The sequence below is a fragment of the Physella acuta genome, unplaced genomic scaffold, assembly GCF_028476545.2.
Source record: "Physella acuta isolate Inbredline_101_S28 unplaced genomic scaffold, ASM2847654v3 ptg001764l, whole genome shotgun sequence".
Classification (NCBI taxonomy): Eukaryota; Metazoa; Mollusca; class Gastropoda; family Physidae; genus Physella; species Physella acuta.
Window position 1 is genome coordinate 26,167 of NW_026733274.1, and position 23,834 is coordinate 50,000.

Consider the following 23,834-nt stretch of genomic DNA (forward strand, 5'->3'; position numbering starts at 1 on the left):
TTGGGGGAGGTTCTGGTTTTTGTGACGATATGTGCTCATGGAATGGGAGGGGGGGTTGTTCTGATTTATCCAAGTTAAAGCAATTGCCAGCATCATTAACCTTCACTTTAATCTTTTGTCCTAGTAAAACGACATCAGACTTTTTGGACAATCTTTTCCCTCCCCGATCCTCACCATCACATATCATCCCGAAAAGCCAGATCCCCCACCAATAAATAAGGTCATACCTCAGCCTACAAAGCACCAATAAATTGCAGGGTTACAGAGGAGAAAAGATGGGAACCGCTGTCTTGGCACAGATGTGGATATTAAAATCCGATACAACGCAGTGAGGTCTACGTAATTAGCCTGTGTCTTCATCCTTGTCGATCTACCAGCTCTATAGATTTTCCTCGCCTATTATCTTCTCCCCTACAGACAGTGGCTTTTATTTCTTGTTGGCCTACGTTACTATGGTGTTTTGGATTTATCTTTAATACTGTGCGGCTAAAAACAGTGTGTTGAAATATTTTGTACGTGAAATTTTCAATTGTGTTTATAATCATGTTGCGGTACTCAAAATCATATTCACATAGTACCAACAATTATTTTAGAATTAATTTTCCACCACTGTGACATTAGAAATGTAAAAAAAAAAGCACAACCACTAGGGACAGTAGGCATCAATTACTCATGTATTTACTTTACTCGCAAACATGGTATTTTGCATCTTTTTAGTTTTGTTTTATGTAAATTAACATTTACTTCATATTTGCCTTTCCATTGTTGTCCCGCAGTAGTAACTAGCTTGTCAAGACAATGAAGAACTCCGAAGAAATACATTACCTAACAGAAACTATTTACAAGGTTTGTACTTTAACATTTAAAATACTTAATTTCCGTAAGATTATTTGAAGCCAAAGCAATAATTAACAATCGATTTCGTAAGATGAATTTTATATATAGGCCTACTTGATATGTTCTTTCATCGGTTGTACGAAGTTACTCACTATCAGTGATCCCCGGTCACAGCCATCGCCGCTACCCGTTATATCAATTACTACGTGTCAGTCATCTCCCTATTATACATTTTAAGGAGAAAATAAAAAAAAAACGATAATATCTCTAGGATAGCTGGGCATTCAGTAGAATGCATGAAATCAACCGACATTCAATGAAATAAAAAAAAGAGGACTTTGCCAAAGCATGCAGGAGAACCAGTAACATTTAACTGTAGCAAATCTAACATTTGAATAATTCCGCTACCATCACGATTCTAGCTAGTAAAGCAATTGTACAGTGACACATACATTTGAATCATTCCCCACCAACAAGATTAGTAAACCAATTAAGCTATAGCTCATACAATGTTGGAATCACCCTATCACCAACCTGCGTACCTGTGTTCTATAACGGTGTTTATTGATTGACACATTCAAGAGGAGCATCAGCACTTATAATTGATTTTTCGAAATGACTATGTCTCGCACATATTAGACTTGTGTATTTAATATTCTTCAGGCATTTTTGTAAAATGTGTTTTAAAAAAAATAACATTTATAATATAAAAGCAAAGTGGGGGAATGTTCGGCTTTGTGTTTGTAAACCGGGTACTCGAAAATGGTTCCCAGAAAGATGCGCAACGGAAAAAAAGCGCGACGGAAAAAAGTGCGAAAAAAAAATTGCGCAACGGAAAATAGCACAAACAGAAAAAACGCAAACAGAAAAAAGCGCACACAGAAAAAAAGCGCAAACAGAAAAAAGCGCAAACAGAAAAAAGCGCAAACAGAAAAAAGCGCAAACAGAAAAATTCGCACATAGAAAAAAGCGCAGACACTTCGAACTAAATCAATTACATGCTATTTGTTTTAACATCACAAGGTTAGCGTCATCCAACTAAAGCATTTACTGAATAGCATATAACCTATATAACAGAAGAGCTATTGTTGTTTATGTCATTTTGCATTCGTGCGGTAAACATTTTCAGAAAAAGACCTTCAAAAACCTTCCATAACTTTTTTTTTATAAACAAACAAAGAAGAGATGAAGTTTTATTATTGACTTAGACCTAGTCCAATGGCGTCTACATTATTAAACTGATTAACTATTTAATTTAGGGCTCAATTGGCTCAATGAATCTAACCTTACGCCAAACCAGTTTGAAAGTTCGAGTTTTATAACACTGTTATTAAGCATAAATGTGCATAATCTATATCATCTAAACAAATACCCAACCACCTACCTAACTACCCACCCACACATCTATCCACGCACCCACCTAACAACTTACCTACCCACTAATCATATTATCATTCTATCTCATTTTGTATTATTTAATATGTAAAAAAAAGGCCTCTGTGCCTACTGTTGTTACCGTAGGTAGGTAGGTAGGTGGGTGGGTAGGTAGGTAGGTAGGTAAGTAGGTAGGTAGATAGATAGGTAGGTGCGTCATGATGAAATACGATGAAATACATCATTATGATGTCTGTTTTATCAGGGTATTTAGGTTCGAATGAATGTTGGTGCGAGGGATATAACGAATGCGTGTTTGATGACGCGGATGAGAGAGAGTGACGTTTTTCAATAGGAACGGGTTGTTATGGTATGCAAGCTAGGGAGGTCGGACTAGGGAGAATGTAAGATACTTCGTGAAATGCCAATATTATGGATAGTTTTATGTTTATTTCAACGAGAATAGTAGTTGAATAAATATTGAACAAGAAAATAATAGGCATTGTGTCAAGCGATTGTCGCCTGTATCGTTGTGATGTGAATGTTCATGGTAGTGGTATTCTTTAAATGGTAGTAGATCGCGTCAGGTCAAACACGACCCTCCCACAGGAGCCCTAACAGTCATGTATAAATGTGTCATCTAGTCCATATAGGTCTTTGTGCTAAAACTTCTCTTTGCGCGTTTTTCTGTGTGCGCAAAGTTCTGTTTGCGCCTTTTTTGTGTGCAATTTTCTGTTTGCGCTTCTTTCTTTCTTTCAAATGACTAGGGTTGATTATAGATCAAAACCTCGCCTGGTCCGATAATAGTCATTTTCTAAAAATGTCAATATTAAAGACTTCTTTTCAACTAGAAAAGATACAAAACCTTGTTGACTATAGATGCTGGTTAGTTTTGTATGAAGCTTTTATTCAATCTTTGTTGTATTATGCGTCTGTAGTGTGGAGCGGCGGCTTTGTAACAAAACAGCGTCCTCTCCCCTACTGCCTACAAAGAAGAGCCATAAAACCAGTTACTGGCTTGTCTAGTAGTCTGGATTATTTTATTACAACTAATATACTTCCATTAAATTAAAAAGCACTTTTGTATATAAAATATTTCACGAAACAGCCTCTCTTACTTTTCAGACCTATTTTCTTTTAACATAAAATTAAATTGTCCTCTTAGCTTACCCATCTCGTATACAACTTTTTTCTTAAAAACATAGCTTCGGCTATTCTGGTAACAGTCTCAATAATAAAACTATCTATATCTGAAAATATATTCAAATCTAAACTAAAACAAGTATTTAATGACCCCTTTAACTGAGTCATTGCAAACTTTCGAAAATATATTCAAATCTAAACTAAAACAAGTATTTAATGACCCCCTTAACTGAGTCATTGCAAACTTTCTCATTCATCTATTATATTATCATTCTATCTCATTTTGTATTATAACTATGTAATATATTAAAAAAAAGACTATGTGCCTACTGTTGTTACCGTCATTGAATAAATTGACCTAGTAACTAAATAAATACACCTACTTATCAAGGATTGAACTAATTTTCATTTTAAAAAAAACTAATTTTAATTTAAAAAACGTCACATGTGTCTATATACCAGAGTCTGCAAATACTGAATTTCGATTTCCTCAAAGGTGAAAAAGTGTGACAACTGTGGTTTAGCCCCTGTGGTCGTCAAATACTTTTAAAGTTGATACATATGCTACCAAAAACCATCCATATTTACAAACACCTAAAATGTTTTCGATTCTCAACAAGCAAATAAAAATATTTAAAAAAACATTTTTGTGATTTTTTTCCTCTGTGACTTTATATCTGTGACTTTTTTCCGATAACATTTTTTTTTTGTTTTCTGTGAATTTTTGTCCTGTGACCTTTCCCCCGCTATCCCACTAAACCAGCGTGCAACACGAGTGTTCAGCCGATAGATTGACGGACAGTGTTTCTTCCAGGCTTTTTTCTCCGGGGGGGGGGGGGGGGGCACTTGAAATTTTACGGGGGGGGGGGGGGCGGTAGACTTTCTTCGGGGGGCGGTCACTGCTAAAAGTATATATTTTCTATATAAATTGTATAAATTTCATTTCGTTCGGGGGGGGGGGGGGGGGGGGGGGGGTGGTAAAAATTGTTCGGGGGGGGGGGGGGGACTTCGCCCCCCCGAAGAGGTGCCTGGAAGAAACTCTGTTGACGGACCATAAAAGACTAATACACGCTCTAAAATAACCGCTGTGTACGTAGTACTGTTAAAATTTGACGGCTGGTACCATGTTTCACACCCCAATAAAAGGAAACCCATTTACTGGAGAAGTTTGAAACATTCAGTTTATATACCATGGAAATAGGTATCCTATTTTAGTTTAAAGAACGTTTTTAATCGAAATCAAGAGTGGCGTCTAGCCTTAAAAATTGTTAACCCTAATCTGCAATACCAAGTCGCGTAGGCCTACTTAGCTAAATGCTTTTGGTTGTTGTAACCAATATTAAATTTTTTCGTTCTTTTCAGAATTTAACAGCAAAGTTCGCTCCTTTATCGAAGCAAGTATTGGCTGGCGCAAAAGCATATCATAAAACATTGCTTGGCAAGTATTGTGACACGTTTTTATCGATTAAATGCTATTCTGGTCTTACTAACCATTTCTACATGACGTATTATGTAAAAATGTCTTTTTTTAAAACCAGGTACATCTTCCGCAGCAAGATCATACATCGAGTCACTAGGACGACTTGGACATGAATGTAGAACAAACGGGAAAGGGGGAACGGAAGAAATAGGTACATCTTTTAGTTTAAATTGGTTTATGCACTGGCTTTTGTTAAAAAATGAATCTGTCAAGGACCGTTACTTGTGAATTTATTAAGCGTCTTATGTCCGGCGCTGGCTGGGATTTGGAAATTTCAAATAATGTCTAAATGCAAATAACTACGTCTGTATATATATATATATATATATATATATATATATATATATATATATATATATATATATATATATATATATATATATATATATATATATATATCTATATATATATATATCTGTATATATACAGAGGCGTATCGACCCTTCCCGGCGCCCGAGGAAAACTTTTCGATTTGCACCCCCCCCCCCTCAAGATTCCGATTTGCACCCCCCCCCCCCTCAAACTTTCTCAAGATTTTGATTTGCACCCCACCCCCCTCAACCTTTCAATTTGCACCCCCCTCAACCTTTCAATTTATTTTTCCAACCCATTTTGGCGCCCCCTAAGGTCGGCGCCCGGGGACATATGTCCCCACCCGCCCCCCCGCCCCCACCCTAGCTACGCCACTGTATATATAAAAAGCAATGTATGTTTGTTTGTTTTTTTGTTTGTTTGTCTTTTATGCATTACTACACCTCTCATCACATCGCCATGAAACTTAGGGGAGTTGTTGAGAATATTCTTGGGTAGGTTTCTGCGAAAGAAAAAAATTTCAAATTCGCAGGGGTGGCGCCCCGGCAGGGCGCGATTTGTTTTTTCTCTATATACGGTATATAAAAATAAAAGTCGATTTTGGTTTGACACCATTCATCCGATCGCCATCAAACTTTGGTGAGTTCTTAGAACACTCTGGGGAAGGGTTCTGTAAAAAAAAAAAAACATATTTAATTTCGCAAGTGCGGCACCACGAGAGGGTGCGATTTTTCTTTATATACGGTACATAAAAATAATAAAAGTGAATTGCCGTGAAACCGTTCACGCGATCGCCATGACACTTTGGGAAGATGTTGAGAATATTCATGGGGAGGTTTCTGTGCTAAAAACATTTTTAAATTGCAGGGGTGGCGCCCCGGCAGTGCGCGATTTGTTTGTTCTCAATATACGGTATATAAAAATAAAAGTCGATTTTGATTTGACACCTTTCATCCGATAGGCATGAAACTTTGGGAAGTTCATTATAACACTCTAGGGAAGGGTTCTGTAAAAAAAAGTTTTAATTTCGCTAGGGCGGCGCCACGGGAGGGTGCGATTTTCCTCTATATACAGTATATAAAAATAATAAAAGTGAATTGCAGTGACACCGTTCATCCGATAGGCATGAAACTTTGGGAAGTTCATTATAAAACTTTAGCGAAGGGGAGTTGATTGAGAAGGGTTTTGTAAAAAAAAAAATCAATTTAATTTCGCAAGGGCGGCGCCACGTGAGGGTGCGTTTTTTTTTCTCTATATACGGTATATAAAAATAATAAAAGTGAATTGCGGTGACACAGTTCACACGATCGCCATGAAACTTTGGGAAGATGTTGAGAATATTCCTGGGGTGGTTTCTGCGCTAAAAACATTTTCAAATTCTAACGGGTGGCGCCCTGGCAGTTCGTGATTTTTTTCTCTATATATATGGTATATAAAAATAAAAGTCGATTGCGGTCTCACAGCGTTCATCCCGTAGCCATCAAACTTCAGGGACTTGATAAGAACACTCCAGGGAAGGGTTCTGTAAAAAAAAACATTTTTAATTTCGCAAGGGCGGCGCCACGGAATGGTGGGATTTTTCTCAATATACGGTATATAAAAATAAAAGACGATCGCGGTTCGACGCAATTTATCCCGGTGCCATAAAACTTTAGAGAGTTGATGAATACTCCCGAGAAAGTTTCTGGGGTGGGAGGGGGGAAAAGGGTTGGGTGGGTTGTGTGGGCGGGGAGATTTAATTTTGTATTGGCGACCCCTCGGCAGGTAGCGATTTGGCGCCCTGGTCTTTCCCGAGAGCGCGATCTACTTTCGGTCTAAATAGTGTGATAGACAATGGATAGGATGGGGCGTTACAAGAGCTCACTAAATTGAATCAGGCGTGTCCTCTGGCTGCAAATTAAAATCGCTGTTTCGGCCCCCAAATGCTCACATGGGCCACTGAGGGCCATGTAATTCGTTTTTTTTTAATAATAAGAAATTAACCAAGGTTAGATTGTTAACTGGGATGTTTCTTATTGTCCGTAAAAAAATCTAAACAGTTTCGCCACTTTGCGAATGATGCCATTAGCATCTATTTTTAGATAATCCAATCTGAAATTAAGATCGAGCATCTAAGAATAGACCATTTGTAACGCTAACATATTGCATCAGTCACATTGATGTTTAAAACACGTCAAATAATTTTTTTGCGGGTTAAATAACAAGTCCTGTTCATTTATGTTACTTTAGTGAATGACACAATCTGCATCATTAACTGGATGCTATTTGGCACGATGGCGCCTGTTAGTTTTAAGGAGCCAGGGGTCGTACGCCGCGCCCATGCGGTAGTTTAATCGGGGGGGGGGGGGGGGGGGGCTCCTGAGAGCGCCCCTCTAAGTCTCTGACACAGGGGCGGTCACCGAAGTGTGTTCTATCATATTATTTTGGTGAGTAATTAATGTACACTCAAGGTTTTCATGCGGTAGGTAAACCCGTGTCCCGATATTTATGATCCAAGCGCAGGCACTGTTTACATTTAAATAACTCAATTTTAGAAAAGAAGATCACGCGTCTAAGAACATATGATTGGTAACGCGTTGGTGAAATCCTTCTAATACATTTCATCAAACTTAATACACCTTTCATTCGATCGCCATGAAACTTTGGGAAGTTGTTGAGAATATTCCCGGGGAGGTTTCTGCGATTTGTTTTTTCTCTATATACGATATATAAAAATAAATGTCGATTGCGGTTTCACAGCGTTCATCCGATCGCCATCAAACTTTGAGGAGTTGATTAGAACACTCCAGCGAAGGGCTCTGCAAAAAAAATATTTTTTAATTTCGCAAGGGCGGTGCCTAGGGAGGGTGCGATTTTTCTCTATATACGGTATTTAAAAATAAAAGTCGAATGCGGTCTGATACAGTTCATCCGAATGCTATGAAATGTTGGGGAATTAATTAGAACACTCCAGGTGAGGTTTCTCTAAAACATTCTTTTTTAGTTTCGCAAGGGTGGCGCCCTGGGTATATACGGTATATTAAAAAAATGAAAGTCAGATGCGCTTTAAAGAGTTAATGAGAATATTAACGGCAAGGTTTCTGTTAACAAAATAATTTGGCACCCAGATACTATACACTATCAATACACGTCCGTCTTCTACGATGGCTAACCCCCAACTGTCTTTACTGCTACGTCCTATGTCATCGGTACATTGTCGCGTCATGCTCACGTCACACTCACGCCACAAATATTTTATCAAACATGCGCACAATACTCTAGCACCAAATCGTCTACCGTCAAGTTCACACCGTCCTCAGTAACCTCTACTAGTCTAGTCTCATTCTATATATCTACGCTATGACAGGGGGGGGGGGGGTAGGGTTAGTGGGGAAATGCTGATCGGCGTCTTTAGAAGTGACCAGTCCGAATTCCTTATATAAACAATGTTAATTTGGTGAAAAACAGTAACTGATTTCAAAACAATTTTAGGCTACTTTGGCTCCATACACGTGACAATTTTTTTTCAAGGGAGTCTCTGTAATTCAAATTACCTTACTAGTTATAATTTTGCGTTAAATTAGCAACGAGGTGGAAAGTTAAGCTTTGATTTAAATATTACACAGCCTATTTAAAGGTCTGGATTTTACGCAAATGCTTTTTGAAAACCTAGGCGAAGCTAGGTGGTATGCCTAGTAAGAATATGAAAATAAAAATATATAAGAAAAAATCATTGGTAACTCACCTTGGGGTCATTTCCCCTTAATCGATGCATATTAATTTATGATATATTTCAAGCCTTGTCGTGGCTTGGCAGCTTGTGTACAGTGTCTCTTTCAGACTTTTTTCTCAGGGGGAGAAGGCACTTTATATTTTCGGGAGGGGGGTGTTCAACATTTTTCGGGGGGGGGGGGGACACTAGTAAAAGTATATGTTTATTTTTTAAATTCCATCTCGTTCGGGGGTGGGGGGGGGGGGGAAGTCCCCTCCCCCCGAAGGGATTCCTGGAAGAAACTCTGCTTTTGTACCCCGACAACCCCTAGAGTTATACCAGCGGGTGTGTTAACTCCTGGCATGTTCAACCAAGCTGGGAAGGTCTGCGCGGGTAGTGGTCAGACGAAAGCTAGCACCCTGGTTTTCCAGGTAGGGGGTTGAGCATAAGGTCGACAACCTTACATCGTAAAAAACAGCTCGCTACAGAAACACAGACAAAGAGAAATACAGACAGCTCTGACCTGGGAAAGAATGGATCTCCTGATGGAGAATTTATGAAGCCGGGTGGTGAAAGCCAATAAATGAGACGCTATATAAATGAGACGCTATAAAATAGCTATCCTGGGTATCAGCGAGTCAGGACAAAAAAGACTAATAACAGGAGAGCTACTGCTGTTCTCAAGCCATGAGGATGAAAATGCTCCACATACTCAAGGAGTCGCATTCATTCTATCAAACCAAGCACAAAAGCTCTCATTGAATGGGAGGCACACTGCCCACGGATCATAACAGCCACCTTTAAAACTAAAATAAGACGAATGAACATGGACATAATACAGGCCTACACCCCAACAAATGACAGCAAAGAAGAGAACAAAAATGAATTCTGCAACAGGCTAATGACCATTATCCAGAACCGCCCAAGAAGAAACATCCTTATACTCATGGGCGACTTAAATGCTAAGATTGGAAGCGACAACAGAGGATATGAAGAATGTATGGGACAGCAGGGCTTAAGTGAGATGAACAAAAACGGAGAAAGATTTGCAGACTTAAGTGCCACAAGTAATTTAGTCATTGGAGGTAGTCTCTTTCATCACAAAAGGATACATAAAACTACTTGGGTATCACCCGACTTGTCTACAGAAAAACAGATAGACCATATATGTATCATAAAAAAGTTCAGGAGATCACTTCAAGATGTACGTGTCAAGAGAGGAGCTGATGTTGCTTCAGACCATCACCTACTGGTAGCTAAACTAAAACTCAAACTGAAGAAAAACAAAAGGAAACACAGATACAACACAGGCCTGCTAAAGGACCCCTATAAACTCAATGAAAGTTAAACTTCATATGTCCAATAGGTTTCAGGTACTACAAGAGCTAATCGAGGAAGAGACGATTGAAGAAAAATGAAAAAAAAAACTAAAAACATATTTACAGCAACATGTGAAGTAGGGCTAGGCCCTATCAAACGACAAACGAAGAAATGGATTTCAGCAGATACCCTGAAACTTATTGAAGAGAAAAAGAAAGAAGGCAACATTAAACAACAGCCGTACACGGGCTGCTAAATTAAAAGCCCTGGAAGAATAGACTGAAACAAATACAAGCGTCAAGAAATGCATAAGGAAAGACAAACGGAGTTATTTAGTACTGCTGGCAAGTGAAGCAGAAGAAGCACCGTACCATGGTAATATTAGGGACGTGTACAATACAATTAAGAAGATATCTGGTAAGTACATTAAGCCAGAGTGGAATAGGACATTACCCCCCCCCCCCCCTCCCGGTGAATAACCCCCGGTCAATTCCCCCACCCACCCCCGGACATTACCCCGCCCGCCCAAAAAAAAACCAACATTAGGACATTACCCCCCCCCCCCCCTCCCCTCCCAGCGGTCAACTTAAGATAATTATATGTATAGGAGATTGAGAATGTCACTGCTTGTGGGCTTTTTTCACTTGATTTATATTGTGAAGGAGTGGATTTTAAAAGCGAATGACGAAAATGTAAGTCTTAAAAGTGGTGCCGCTGTTTTATGTCCAGTCGGTTTTAACGTTTGAAGTACATATAATTATAATTTTGGAAGGCACCATGTGTGGGGACTGGACTTGTGTGGCAGACGAATGAAATTTGATACACCCTAAATGTGTTGCCGCTGCTCATAGGGCTTGCGTTTGATGTCCGTCGGTTTGTCTTTTGAACATACACCACAGGGTGGAAAATGAGTAACCTCGCACCAACAACAGCGTCGAGGGTTGGCACCGTAAAATGCAAGCTGCAGTTGCTGCTGACCATCCTAATATCTATCACTTCATCAATATTCTCAACCGCGATCAAGGTTTTCACAAAGTGGTCATCGGTCAGCGGCTGGGCGGACATCCAGTAGAACCACAAAGAACAAAATATCGTAACATCAATTCTCGTGTTTTTAAATCGTTAAGGACTATGCCAACAGAAATCACATGGACTATTTAAGAGGGATAGCTCACAATATTCAAATTTAAATGTTTGTAAGTTTTCCTCCATTTTCTAATTCAGAAATGTACTATTTTAAGTTGTCAGTTTTTTTTTAAATTTTATTCATGTAAGTTCGTTTAGATTTTGTTGTATATATTTTTGAATGTTTGTAAGTTTTCCTTTTGTTTTTGTTTTTTAATTTCAGAAAATAAAAATTCAAAAATGTGTATTTTATGTTGCTTATTTTAAACTTTATTCATGTTTGTACATTTAGATTTTGTTGTATATATATATATATATATATATATATATATATATATATATATATATATATATATATATATATATATATAGTTTAGTGGGGGCTTAGGTGGAAAGGGGGGGGGATTACATAGGGTGTAATTGACAGGGGTGTAAATACGGGGGGATTGGGGAAATGTCCGGGGGGTAATTGACGGGGGGGGGGGGGGGGGGGGGGTAATGTCCTGCATCCAGCCAGAGAGGCCAGTGAAGACCAAATATGGAAAGATAATACCGGATGCGGAAGGATAGAGGTAGAGATGGGCAGAACATATTGAAGAATTACTGAAAAGACCAACAACAAGATATACCACCAGCTGAAAGTGATCTCCCTATAGACTGCAACCCACCTTCAAAAGAAGAGATACATAAAGCTATAAAGCAGCTGAAAAATTGGAAAGCTCCAGGAATAGATGGTATACCGGCAGAAGCACTGAAAGCAAATATTGAAACTAGCACCACACTACTACACACATTCTTCAAGAAAATATGGGAAGATGAACAAATGAAGGAGGGACTACTCATAAAACTTCCAAAGAAATGTGCATGCTCTAACTATTGAGGGATAACACTTTTGTTCATGCAACCAAAGTCTTCAACAGAATATTATTAAACAGAATGAAGGAAGGAAGCGATAGATCCCCAGCTTCGCGATCAACAAGCGGGCTTTAAGGAAGGAAAAGTCATGCGTAGACCAAATTGCTACTCTGTGCATCATCATTGAACAGACCCAAGAGTGGAACTCATCTCTCTATATTAATTTCATAGATTACGAGAAGGCCTTTGATAGCCTGGATAGACAGTCAATGTGGAAATTGTTGAGACTCTACGGGGTACCACAGAAAATAGTCAACATTATTATGTCTTCATATGAAGGTCTGAAGTGTAGAGTAGTGCATGGCCAACAGACTTCTTAGACCTTACCAGTACGGACTGGAATAAGGCAGGGTTGCCTACTTTCACCATTCCTGTTCCTGCTGGCCATAGACTGGATTATGAAGATGTCAACTGAGAAAACGCGAAACGGTATACAGTGGACACTGTGGAGCCAGCTAGATGACCTGGACTTTGCTGACGACCTGGCCCTTCTTTCTCACACACAACAGCAAATGCAAAATAAAACCAACAGTGTTGCTAATTTTTCAACATGCCTGGGCTTGAACATCCGCATTTATTTTTTTTAAAAGTGAGAAATTTATGTAAAAAAATGTATTCTTAAAAAATGTAAGGTGATGTTGGTGGCGGTGTCTTTATATTCTCCTGATGAATGTTTTGAACACCTAGTCTAGCCGACGTGTTGCGGTGGTTATATAGCGCTTTCGACACGGCGTAGGCGGCGTGGCGTCTCGCAACATTGAATAGAGGCTTGTTTGATTTATTTATTCGGGCAAGTGTCTTTCGGGAAAACGTCCGGCTCCCATCCTGCATAACAAGACAGGCCCTCACCACAGGGCAGGAGGAGAAGAGGCAGACCAAGAAAGACCCGGAGACGTGACCTGGAAGAAGACACCAAGAAAACTGGATACACATGGGGATAGCTGGAGAGACTAGCCCAGGACAGAGACGACTTATTTTCAATAATTGTACCATTTGAAAAAATGCATTAATAACATAATAACGTATCTATTTCTAAATGTAAAATTAAATGGTACAAATTTTACGATATATGGTATCATGAAAACGTTGTTCTAACCTAAGAGCTATTAAAATATTTTCTAGTTAATGACAGGCAAAAAAGACAATTACCATATAGGATTTATAATATTACATATATATATATATATATATATATATATATATATATATATATATATATATATATTTACATATAGATGTATTTATAAATTAGAAATATTTTTTTCAGGTCATGCTATATTTAGGATTGCTGAAGCATACAAAGAAATACAAATGAAATTCGAAGACTGCGTAAGTACTGAAGTAAAAATAAGCAAGCGAAAAAGGCCCTTTTTAAATGATGCCAATTATGCCCTCAGTTTTATGCTTGTCTGTTCACTGTTGGCAGTCTTTATTTTCAGTGTACATTGACATTTATTTAGCATTAATACAAAACTCAAAAACTGTTGTAATCACAACTTAGTCTTTCCTTATGTTTAATTTTGGTTTGACATACTATTTCATTATTTTTTCAACAAAAAATTTGATTAACGTGAAGCACAAATTAACGTAAACTTATTATGCCTAATAAAAATATAATATAATCAACAAAAACAATTTATTCACTTCATTAAATAAAAAAAACAGATTCTTTGTCTTAAATAGTTCCATTACGAACTCATTTATTTATTAATATTTTTTAAAAACTTATTTTGTCTTTTTTTCCGACTGCAAAAAATTAATATAATGAATTTAAAAAATATTAATTTGTTTAGTTTCGAACTGAAAGATTTGTTATACGTATTCCAAGAAAAATTGTCATCAAGCTTTGTGGAGCTGATTAGAACCCTCCAGGGGAGGTTTCTGCAATAAAACAAAAATCTCTTTTAATTTCGCAAGGGTGGCCAGAGGCGTAGCTGGGTAGGGGACGTGCTACCGCCACGTGCGCCAACCCTAGGGGGGCACCAAAAAAAAGGTAGACAATTTTTTTTTTTAAATTTTAAGCTGCATTCTTGAATTATAAACAGTCAACGTTTATAATATAACATTTGATTAAACTTTATCACTTATATAAGAAACTAATCGTATTAAAGTGTATTGTAAGTTTGTGGAACCGTAAAAAATATTAGTGACGTTAAAACCCGCTCTACCAACTTATTTCAAGATTGTGGTGGAGGGGGGGGGGGGGGCACTTTTTTGTTAACTAAAATCACAAGGATTTACACTGGATTAGTGAGTTAATAAACTTTATCACTTGTAAAATAAAACCATTGTAGGTTAAAGATTATTGTGTAAAAGTAAAATTTTTAAAAGTTGGTGGGTGGGGGCACTTTTTCCCAAGGTAAAAGGGAAGGATTTACATCGGAACGTGAGTAAATAAACCCTTTAAACTTTAGAATAGAAACAAGTTGTATTAACGCGTAATGGACGATTTCACTGACCGGTTTTATAATGAAATGACGTGACTATTTCTTTGTACTTCTTCGTTATAAATTTTAGTGTTGGAAAGGATCCCCTTCAACACAATTAAGTATTCGTGTCAACTGGTTATGAGCCATTGAGGCCATTGACTCAGCTTTCAGCCTGCTTTATTTTTTGGATTTGCTTCCATAGCCTTTGTCCATTCAAGAACTGACTACAAGGCAGCAGTTGTTTGATTTTGGAGTTGTCTCTCCTAGAAGAGTGGCTGTCCCCAGCTAACGAGCCTCATCTGCGCTAGTTTCTTTGTACGATTCTTAAGATTCTCTCAACTTCATTGTGAGAGATCAGATATTTTTACTTGATTTGAATTATATCTTGCCAAGATCACTGTATTAAAGAGAAATAAATATCACGGATTCTTGAATCGCTATCCGATTAGTAAAAAAGGTTAAAATTTTAAGATCTAGGAAATTATATATTGTACCAAATAGATAATTTTTTTGATTGCTTGGTTTATAACAAGTCATAAATCTGCAATTTTCATATAGTTAAAGCCTCTAAACCTACTAAGCGAGGTAAAAGTGGAACAACACGATGACAGTAAATGCGTTGTTGTTGTTTCAACCTAACTGATTTAAAAGTGTATTAAACTATTATCGAAATAGTTCTATAGATAAGGCCAAAGGTAGACCAAATAAGCGTGCATCTTCTAAAAACAACACAATCAGTAGATCTTAACTTTTTTGGAGGTACCGAGCTCCATCAGGTACTTATACGCATTCACCTAACCCTTCTTAATAGCTATATCGTCCACACTGACAAAATCGTGAATCTTGTGAGTCAGGGGTGTTTCTTGACCTCCGTCTAATCCCTGAGACTGACGGAAGGAACCTCTTGGATTCGATCGAACTAAGGTCAGAACCCCTGCTCAAAACTTTTGATTTTCTTCTTTTAATGCGTTTCGGCTTTATATATATATATATATATATATATATATATATATATATATATATATATATATATATATATATATATATAAGCGGGCTGTTAGTGTGTCAGTCCTTCCTTCCTTCCTTACCTCCGTCAGCGCAACGGAAAAAAGCGCAAACAGAAAAAGCGCAAACAGAAAAAAGCGCAAACAGAAAAAAAGCGCAAACGGAAAAAAGCGCAAACAGAAAAAAGCGCACTCAGAAAAAAAGCGCAAACGGAATAAAGGACAAACATATAAAAAGCGCAAACAGAAAATTACGCAACCAGAAAAAAACAACGAAAAATGGGCAAAAGAGAAATTTAGCACAAAGACCTATATGGACTAGATGACACATTTATACATCACTGTTACGGCTGCTGTGAGAGTGTCGTGTTTGATCATGTGATCTACTAACATTTAAAGCATACTTCTACCATGTGCATTTCCATCACCACGATAGAGGCGATAATCGCTTTACACAATGCCTGTTATTTTCTTGGTCAATATTTATTCAACTACTATTCTCGTATAAATAAACATAAAACTATCCTTGATATCGACATTACACGAAGTATCTCTCACATTCTCCCTAGTTCGAACTACCTAGTTTGCATACCATAACAACCCGTCCCTATGGCAAAACTTCACTCTCTTACTATTTCTATAATCTAGACCCATTATGGTCGCTAAGCTCAGTAATACACATTGTGTTTCTTTCCTAAATTTTTTCTCGGGGGGGGGGGGGGGAGTTGAAATATTTTTGAGGGAGAAGGCGTGTTAAATTCTCCGGGGAGCGGGAGGTGACATTGGTAAAAGTATATACTTTCTATATAAATTGTATTTCGTTCGGGTATGGGGGGGGGGGGGGGGATAAGTAAACGTTCTTCGGGGATTGTAGGGGAAAAACAGGAAAAAACAGGGAAAAAACCCACAAATAAGTATATGTATGGAATTTAATACTTTTATGTATTAAATATTCAGAAAGTGCAAATCAACTTACGATTCAAATGTAATGTAAATATCTAGAAATATGTGCGTATGTTGTATAAGTATATATGACAAGTAAATTTTTTTTAGTATAAAGTTTGTAGGTTTTATATAATTCCGTTGTACTTATAATATTTAATAGAATGTTCCAACCTTTTCGGTTTTCATCGTGTTTTTGAAATACTAATTTTAAATTAGCGTGAGATGGCGTATCGGCGTAGTTAATGTAGCTTGCAGTCCTCAACTCACAGCAAAAATAGCACACTCATTACGTAACAAAGCATGGGATCAAAACAGAAAGCCGACACGGTTCAAATGCTGTCATTGACGCGAAACGCCAACATCAAACAATATACACGGACAAGGCCGACTGAGGAGAAGCCAACCAAGGAATGGCCAACGGCAAAAACAAATATGCAAAACACGATGATGTGCCAAAATTACTTTTGTAACTAATTGTTCTACCGCGTATTTAACTAAATTCGTAACACAAGATGAGGTTTCTGTGTGAATTACGTCATCTTCTTTTTACGTATTATTGTTATAAACCATAATGCTTTTACGTTTATAAATATGCAACCAAAACAAAAACAACCCACACCAATAAACACCCACAATTTTACAATTCTCAACAATTAAATCAAAATATTTCTTAACAGATTTTGTGACTTTTCTTCTATGACTTTATTTCTGTAACTTTTTTTTCAAATAAAATTTTTCCTTTGTGACTATTCTCTGTGACTTTTTTTCCTAGCAAAAATCTGTAACTTTATTTCTGTTTATTTTTCCCGTGACTTTTTTTCTTTTCACCTCTTCGCGGGGTCCTAGGACCTTTGACCACAGGTACTTTTACCATAGGGGTTTTGACCATAGGGGGTTTGACCACAGCGGAGCTTTGACCATAGGGGCTTTGACCATAGGGGTTTTGACCACAGCGGGGCTTTGACCATAGCGGTGCTTTGACCATAGGGGGTTTGATCATAGGGGGTTTGACCATAGGGGTTTTGACCATAGGGGGTTTGACCACAGCGGAGCTTTGACCATAGGGGCTTTGACCATAGGGGTTTTGACCACAGCGGGGCTTTGACCATAGCGGTGCTTTGACCATAGGGGGTTTGATCATAGGGGGTTTGACCATAGGGGTTTTGACCATAGGGGGTTTGACCACAGCGGAGCTTTGACCATAGGGGCTTTGACCATAGGGGTTTTGACCACAGCGGGGCTTTGACCATAGCGGTGCTTTGACCATAGGGGGTTTGATCATAGGGGGTTTAACCATAGGGGGTTTGACCACAGGTGTTTTCTCAGCAGAGGGTCTTTGATCACAGGTGGTCTATCAACTGGTGTTTGATCACAAGCGCTGTGTCCGGCTTTGATCATATGTTTTTTGTCCACATAGGGTCTTTGATCTCAGGTGTTTTGTCCAATGCTGTCCATATATGGTAAGGATTTATTTTAAAAGTTGCTAAATTATATTTTAAATTTCGACATCTTGTAATAATATGTTAAATCATCATGTATAAATAGAAGTCATCTAAACTACTCTATTTAAAAACCATGGAGAATCTTGCACACGATTGGAGATGGTGTAGCACGAACAAATAACATTTGTGAAGGATGGCATTACAGTCTTCAGTCTCTCCTCCAATGTAGTCACACCAACAATGTGGCGTTTCCTTGAAGGTCTGCAGATGGACTGCACACGGCAAAAGACAACTTTCTTGCAAGGTGTTGCAGGGGCAAGCTTCCCAGCTGAGAAGCTATACAAGATGCTGCACGAAAAAGTACAACGTGCTGTCCAGACATATGGTCAAACAGATGTACTGACATATTTGCGTGCTATAGCACATCTGTCATTTAGTTAACCATTTTATGTATTACATCTTTGACTATATTGTTGGCAAGTTTTGTATCATTTTTTATCCTTTATATATGCTATGTATTTTAAAGTACATCTACATTATTTATTTGTGAAGCTTGTTATATGTCGCATTATTTGTGTTTCATTTATATTTAAAATAAATCTATGAGGCCTAGCACCAGCCTTTATGTGGAGACTAAATTATAGTTCTTGTCTTCTTTTAAATACATGTTAATTTCTATTAACGTACTCTCAGGAAACATGTATAAAATCGTGTTAATTGTATCACACCTATGATCAAAGCCGGACGCAGCGCTTGTGATCAAACACCAGTTGATAGACCACCTGTGATCAAAAACCCTCTGCTGAGAAAACACATGTGGTCAAACCCCCTATGGTCAAACCCCCTATGATCAAACCCCCTATGGTCAAAGCACCGCTATGGTCAAAGCCCCGCTGTGGTCAAACCCCCTATGGTCAAAGCCCCTATGGTCAAAGCTCCGCTGTGGTCAAACCCCCTATGGGCAAACCCCCTATGGTCAAAGCACCTGTGGTCAAAGGTCCGCGCACCCTTCGCGGAAGGGGAGGGGTGGCTTTGCCCTCTACCCAACGAGATTCAGGAAAGAAACTCTACATGCCGACCACTCTAAGATTAGAAAAATAAATTAGGCGGTAATGTAAGTGTATTCATTATCGTGTACCGATGACGTCATATTTTTTGTGTTATTTCGTTTCGTTTTGAAAATTTCCAATTTGCTGTATGTGACGCCATGGTCGTGGGAAGTTTCGTTTTTTGTTTGACTTTGAAAGTTTTTATTTTTCTTTTGTTTTCATTAGTGTTTCAGACATAAAAACAGAAAGAATAGTTAGTGAAACTATTATAATTATAATTATATATATATATATATATATATATATATATATATATATATATATATATATATAGATAGATAGATATAGATATATACATATATATATATGGTGACAGGACAAATTTTCTCAGGACAAATGATCTCAGACAAAATATCTCAGACAAATATCTCACGGACAAATGATCTCATGACAACTGATCTCAGGATAAATGATCTCACGGACAAAAGATGCCAGGACAAAATATATCAGGACAAATGATATCATGGACAAATGATCTCAAACAAAATATCTCAGACAAAATATCTCACATCAAAATTTTAAAAGTATGTACGATGTTTTTAGTTGATTTGAACTATTTTTTACATTGCCTGTCAATATATTTTTGTTTACTTTTTAACGCATAATAATTGTGAAGAAAATGAATTTGTTAAACTTAACAAAGCATCAATAGATTAATTGCACATGGTGCGCAATTCTTTTTTTCCCTATGAGATTCGATTCTATTATTAAAAGTGTAAGTAATTAAAATGGATTAAAAATCATGTCTATATTCCGATTTGTCATCCCCCGTAGTGTTATATAAGAATATTCTAGACAGGGTTAGGGGAGTTAAATTTCTTTTATTCAATTACCTCCCCTGGCATGATCATCAAACATTTTAGTTAATTACTATTTTTTACCCTACTATTATTAAAATCTATCCATTTTTTCTAAGAATCTAAGCGAAAATATTATTTGATATTAATCAGTTTCATATGTTTTAGCAATGTGCGTGTTTTTAATATTTTCTTCTCGTTATGCGAAAGAGTAAAAAATGTGCCAACTATTAAAAAAATTAAGTCGTTATATAAATAAACCCTACTCTATCACTTATGGTTAGACAATGCGGTGCAGATACAATGCACGGTATGTGTTGAGGTTTTACTTTTTATGGTTCTAGAATCTATAGCGATCAGAGTTTCTTCCAGGCGTCTCTTCGCCCCCCCCCCCCCACCCCCCGAATAAAGTCTACCGCCCCCCCCCCCCCTCTCCCCGAATAAAATGGAATTTTAATAGAAGATATATACTTTTAACAGTGTCCGCCCCCTCTTTCCCCCCCCCCCCCCCCCGAAGAAAAAAGTCTGGAAGAAACACTGATAGCGATGACGGACTGACTGACACACTACCTAGCCGCTTATATTTTAGATGCTCTTCGTGCAAGGCTTTGATTCGCTACAATGAAAACACATTTGAAAGTCCTTTTTGAAGAAAAAAAAAAGAACAGAAAATAATACACCACAAAATGCATCTCTCTCTCCACATCCATGGTTTTAAAACAACCTGGGGAAACGCGTAGAATCATGGTGATGTGTCACTGTTTAGCACCATAGAAAGACTTTTCTAAGGATAGCATCAAAGTCTGCAGTCTCCCCTACACTGTAGTCTCACAATATTGCAATAAATGTAGGACCTAACCATCCAGCTTGCTGTTTAGACATGTTAAATAAATGTAGGCCTACTGTTAACCAGGAAAATGCTCTTCCATTAACAATTATAATAAATTATAGTATATGCATGGTGTGGATAAACATTCATACGGACACACAAAACAGGCCAGGAAGGTTTTAAAAGTATCTTTTAGTGTGGTTAATAACTTTAAATTTTTTTTTTTAAATCAATCATGAAGAGCTAAAATTGTTACATTTTTCAGACAAAGGCGCTTTTTTCTGATTTGATCCTTCCCCTAGAACAAAAGCTGGACAACGAATTTAGAAATTCGGCGGTAAAATAAACTTTTTAAAAAAGATATCTAATAGTATTTTCAACAGATAATACCAATGTTTAATTTAAGATTTAAACTGACCATGTCATGAATAGTCCCTTATAACGTTAGTGTTCTTTTTTCGAATACTATTATTTAACTGAATTTTTTTTAAACTTTAGGCAGAACAACGCAAGTACCATCAAGGTCATAAAGAATTTCTTAGCCCCTATGAAAAGGCCGTTGCAGCTTTTGAGAAGTTTAAAAAGAAAAGTCAGTCCAAAGGATTATTTGTTTTAGACAAAGAAGCTATGGTAAAAACAATTGCTGCATGATAACCTTGATATTCTTTATTGTAGTGAACTATCTTTATGATTTCGGTAAAATTCTCTCCCTCTCTGTATCTTTATCTAGGTCTAAATTCTCGTTTTAGGTTTTTCTGTCCGTCTGTCTATCCATCTGTATATATATATATATATATATATATATATATATATATATATATATATATATATATATATATAAACCCGATAGCAGATAGGCTTTGCTTAAGCCATACGTTGCCAGGTCAAATTTTAAATTGTTAGCTCCAGAATTTACAAGTCAGTAAAGTTCCCTTTTCAAACCTGTCGGTCTATAGGACAAGTGAGCTAGAGTTCACTTGTTTCTGTAACATCGGCTTATGAAGAGATAATGTGGTCAGCACTACGCCCAGCCGCCACACTATGATACTGAATGCACAGATTCCCGAATCATTTCGAATGCCGACCCATTTTGATAAAAGCAATGACTCGCGACTCACACACAATTAAAACTGTCAGTTTTAATATTGAAAATAAAAAAAACATTGCATGTTTGATTATTTATGTTTGACTCTATATCATTATCAACTTTGCAAAAAGTCGCCATTACCGATTACAATTTATGTTTATAGATCTCCAATGATATTCAGACCTAACTCAAAGTCTAATGTATTTCACAAATAAGCATACAACTGAAATGCATTCTGAAAATTATCCGAAATACGACATGTTTGACCAGGTCTAGGCCAGTATCCATTTGTCAATAACTCGCCGTTTAGAATACATATTGTACCGTCCTTACATTTTCAGCTCCCTAGCCCTAGCCTTATTCCTAATTCAATTCCTATCATTAACATTAAACCTACCTCTTGTAATATTCTATCTTCAACTTTATCACTATCCATATAATCAAAACCATATCCCAAATTATATCCCTATCCCAAACGATATTCCTTCTTTATCCTGAAACACAGTTCCTAAACATATCACTAATCTTTCCCTTTACGTTACACTTTGTCTCCTATAATTTTATCTCATTGATTTTTGTCTTTTACATCTTTTGTCCTGATGTATTTTATCCCGAGATATTTTGTATCTCATATCTCCTGTGAGATATTTTGTGTATGATATTTTACCTGAGATAAGTTGTACTCAGATCTTTTGTCATGAAACCATTTAAAATATCCAACAAACTCAAATTAATGTCATATACTTCGGAAACTGTAAAAAAAAAAAGCAAGCACCTTGCGGATAAACCCACCACCCACTCACACAGCGCCACTGACAAAAACACAAAAACAATCTGCTTCACTAAATACAACGAACAATTGCATAAACAACGATTTACTTCCCAATAATTTGTAAGCTTAGAGGGAAGTAAAAATATTTTTATAAGTATAAGGGCTGTTTTTAAGATATCAAGCAAGTTTATTTTAAAAATATTGTTAATGTATATGAAAATAAATAGGATAGGATTAAGACAGTGTGACATCAGACTATCTTAACCACTCCGTTTTCACGCCACACACAAGATAGCAAACATTTCCCCAAGCCCATACCATCAAACGTGTGATATTGTTTACATACGTTACTCAAGCTCTAAATAACTCTACAACAAGCTCTTTGTTCAGAGAAATCCTATGTTGGTTTAACATTACGTCACTTAAATCTAAGATTAAATATTCTTGTGCAAATATAGTTTAATATTAGACGTGTTATTTTTTTCAGCATGAAAGATCTGTTTCCCAATATAAAGAAAAGTTGAATGAATTCAGAATTCAGGGATTAAAACTAGTAAGTTATAAAATACATGAAAACTTTATTTTAAAGTAGAATGCTTTATTATTTTTTCTACATAATTAGCTGTACCGGCCAGACCCTGCACCGTGACTTGCATTTTTATTAAGCAGCATATATCCGCAATGCCCGGGTTTAGAAAGGATATTACATTTCAAATTAAATGTCTATATGCAAAAATGGACGTTTGAGTAAATATATATTAAAGCTTAAATTTAAAGATAAACGCAAACACGAACATAAAAATAAAACGACCCTCACTACAACTCAATCAAAAACATAAACGTAAGCATAAACACAAGCGTAAACATAAGCATAAACAAACATTAATATAAATATAAACATACAGATAAACATTTAGTAAAAAGCCGTAGGCGCTAGGAAAAAATACCAGATTCTCATAAATGTAATATTAAGGCGATGTAAATGAACATTCCTTGACCGCTTAATTTAACTTATTAAAGGATCGTAAATGTACCAAGAATTCAAACTTTAAATCTTTGACTGGACAAAAAATCAAACGAAGAAAACACTTGACCTTATTTATGTTTCACCGTTCGAATAAACTATGGTTTACAGTAACTAGTGTTTACAAAACTCAACAAACAAAATTTCAGACGCTATATCGTGAGATTACCAAATTCATTTATTCATTGTGTTTTTATAC

At 36.9% G+C, this 23,834-nt stretch overlaps 1 protein-coding gene across 1 annotated transcript in view; it reads left to right on the plus strand.

Annotated features, from left to right (window-relative positions):
* Positions 1 to 410: 410 nt before the first annotated feature.
* Positions 411 to 23,834, plus strand: part of LOC131930370 (uncharacterized) — a 47,055-nt gene continuing 23,631 nt past the window's right edge. The window contains exons 1-8 of the mRNA XM_059286829.1: positions 411 to 512; positions 777 to 846; positions 4,717 to 4,792; positions 4,893 to 4,985; positions 13,465 to 13,526; positions 21,018 to 21,089; positions 21,251 to 21,382; positions 23,099 to 23,164. Of these exons, the coding sequence (XP_059142812.1) occupies positions 799 to 846; positions 4,717 to 4,792; positions 4,893 to 4,985; positions 13,465 to 13,526; positions 21,018 to 21,089; positions 21,251 to 21,382; positions 23,099 to 23,164 (549 nt within the window). The 5' untranslated portion in view covers positions 411 to 512; positions 777 to 798. The remainder of the gene's footprint in view (positions 513 to 776; positions 847 to 4,716; positions 4,793 to 4,892; positions 4,986 to 13,464; positions 13,527 to 21,017; positions 21,090 to 21,250; positions 21,383 to 23,098; positions 23,165 to 23,834) is intronic.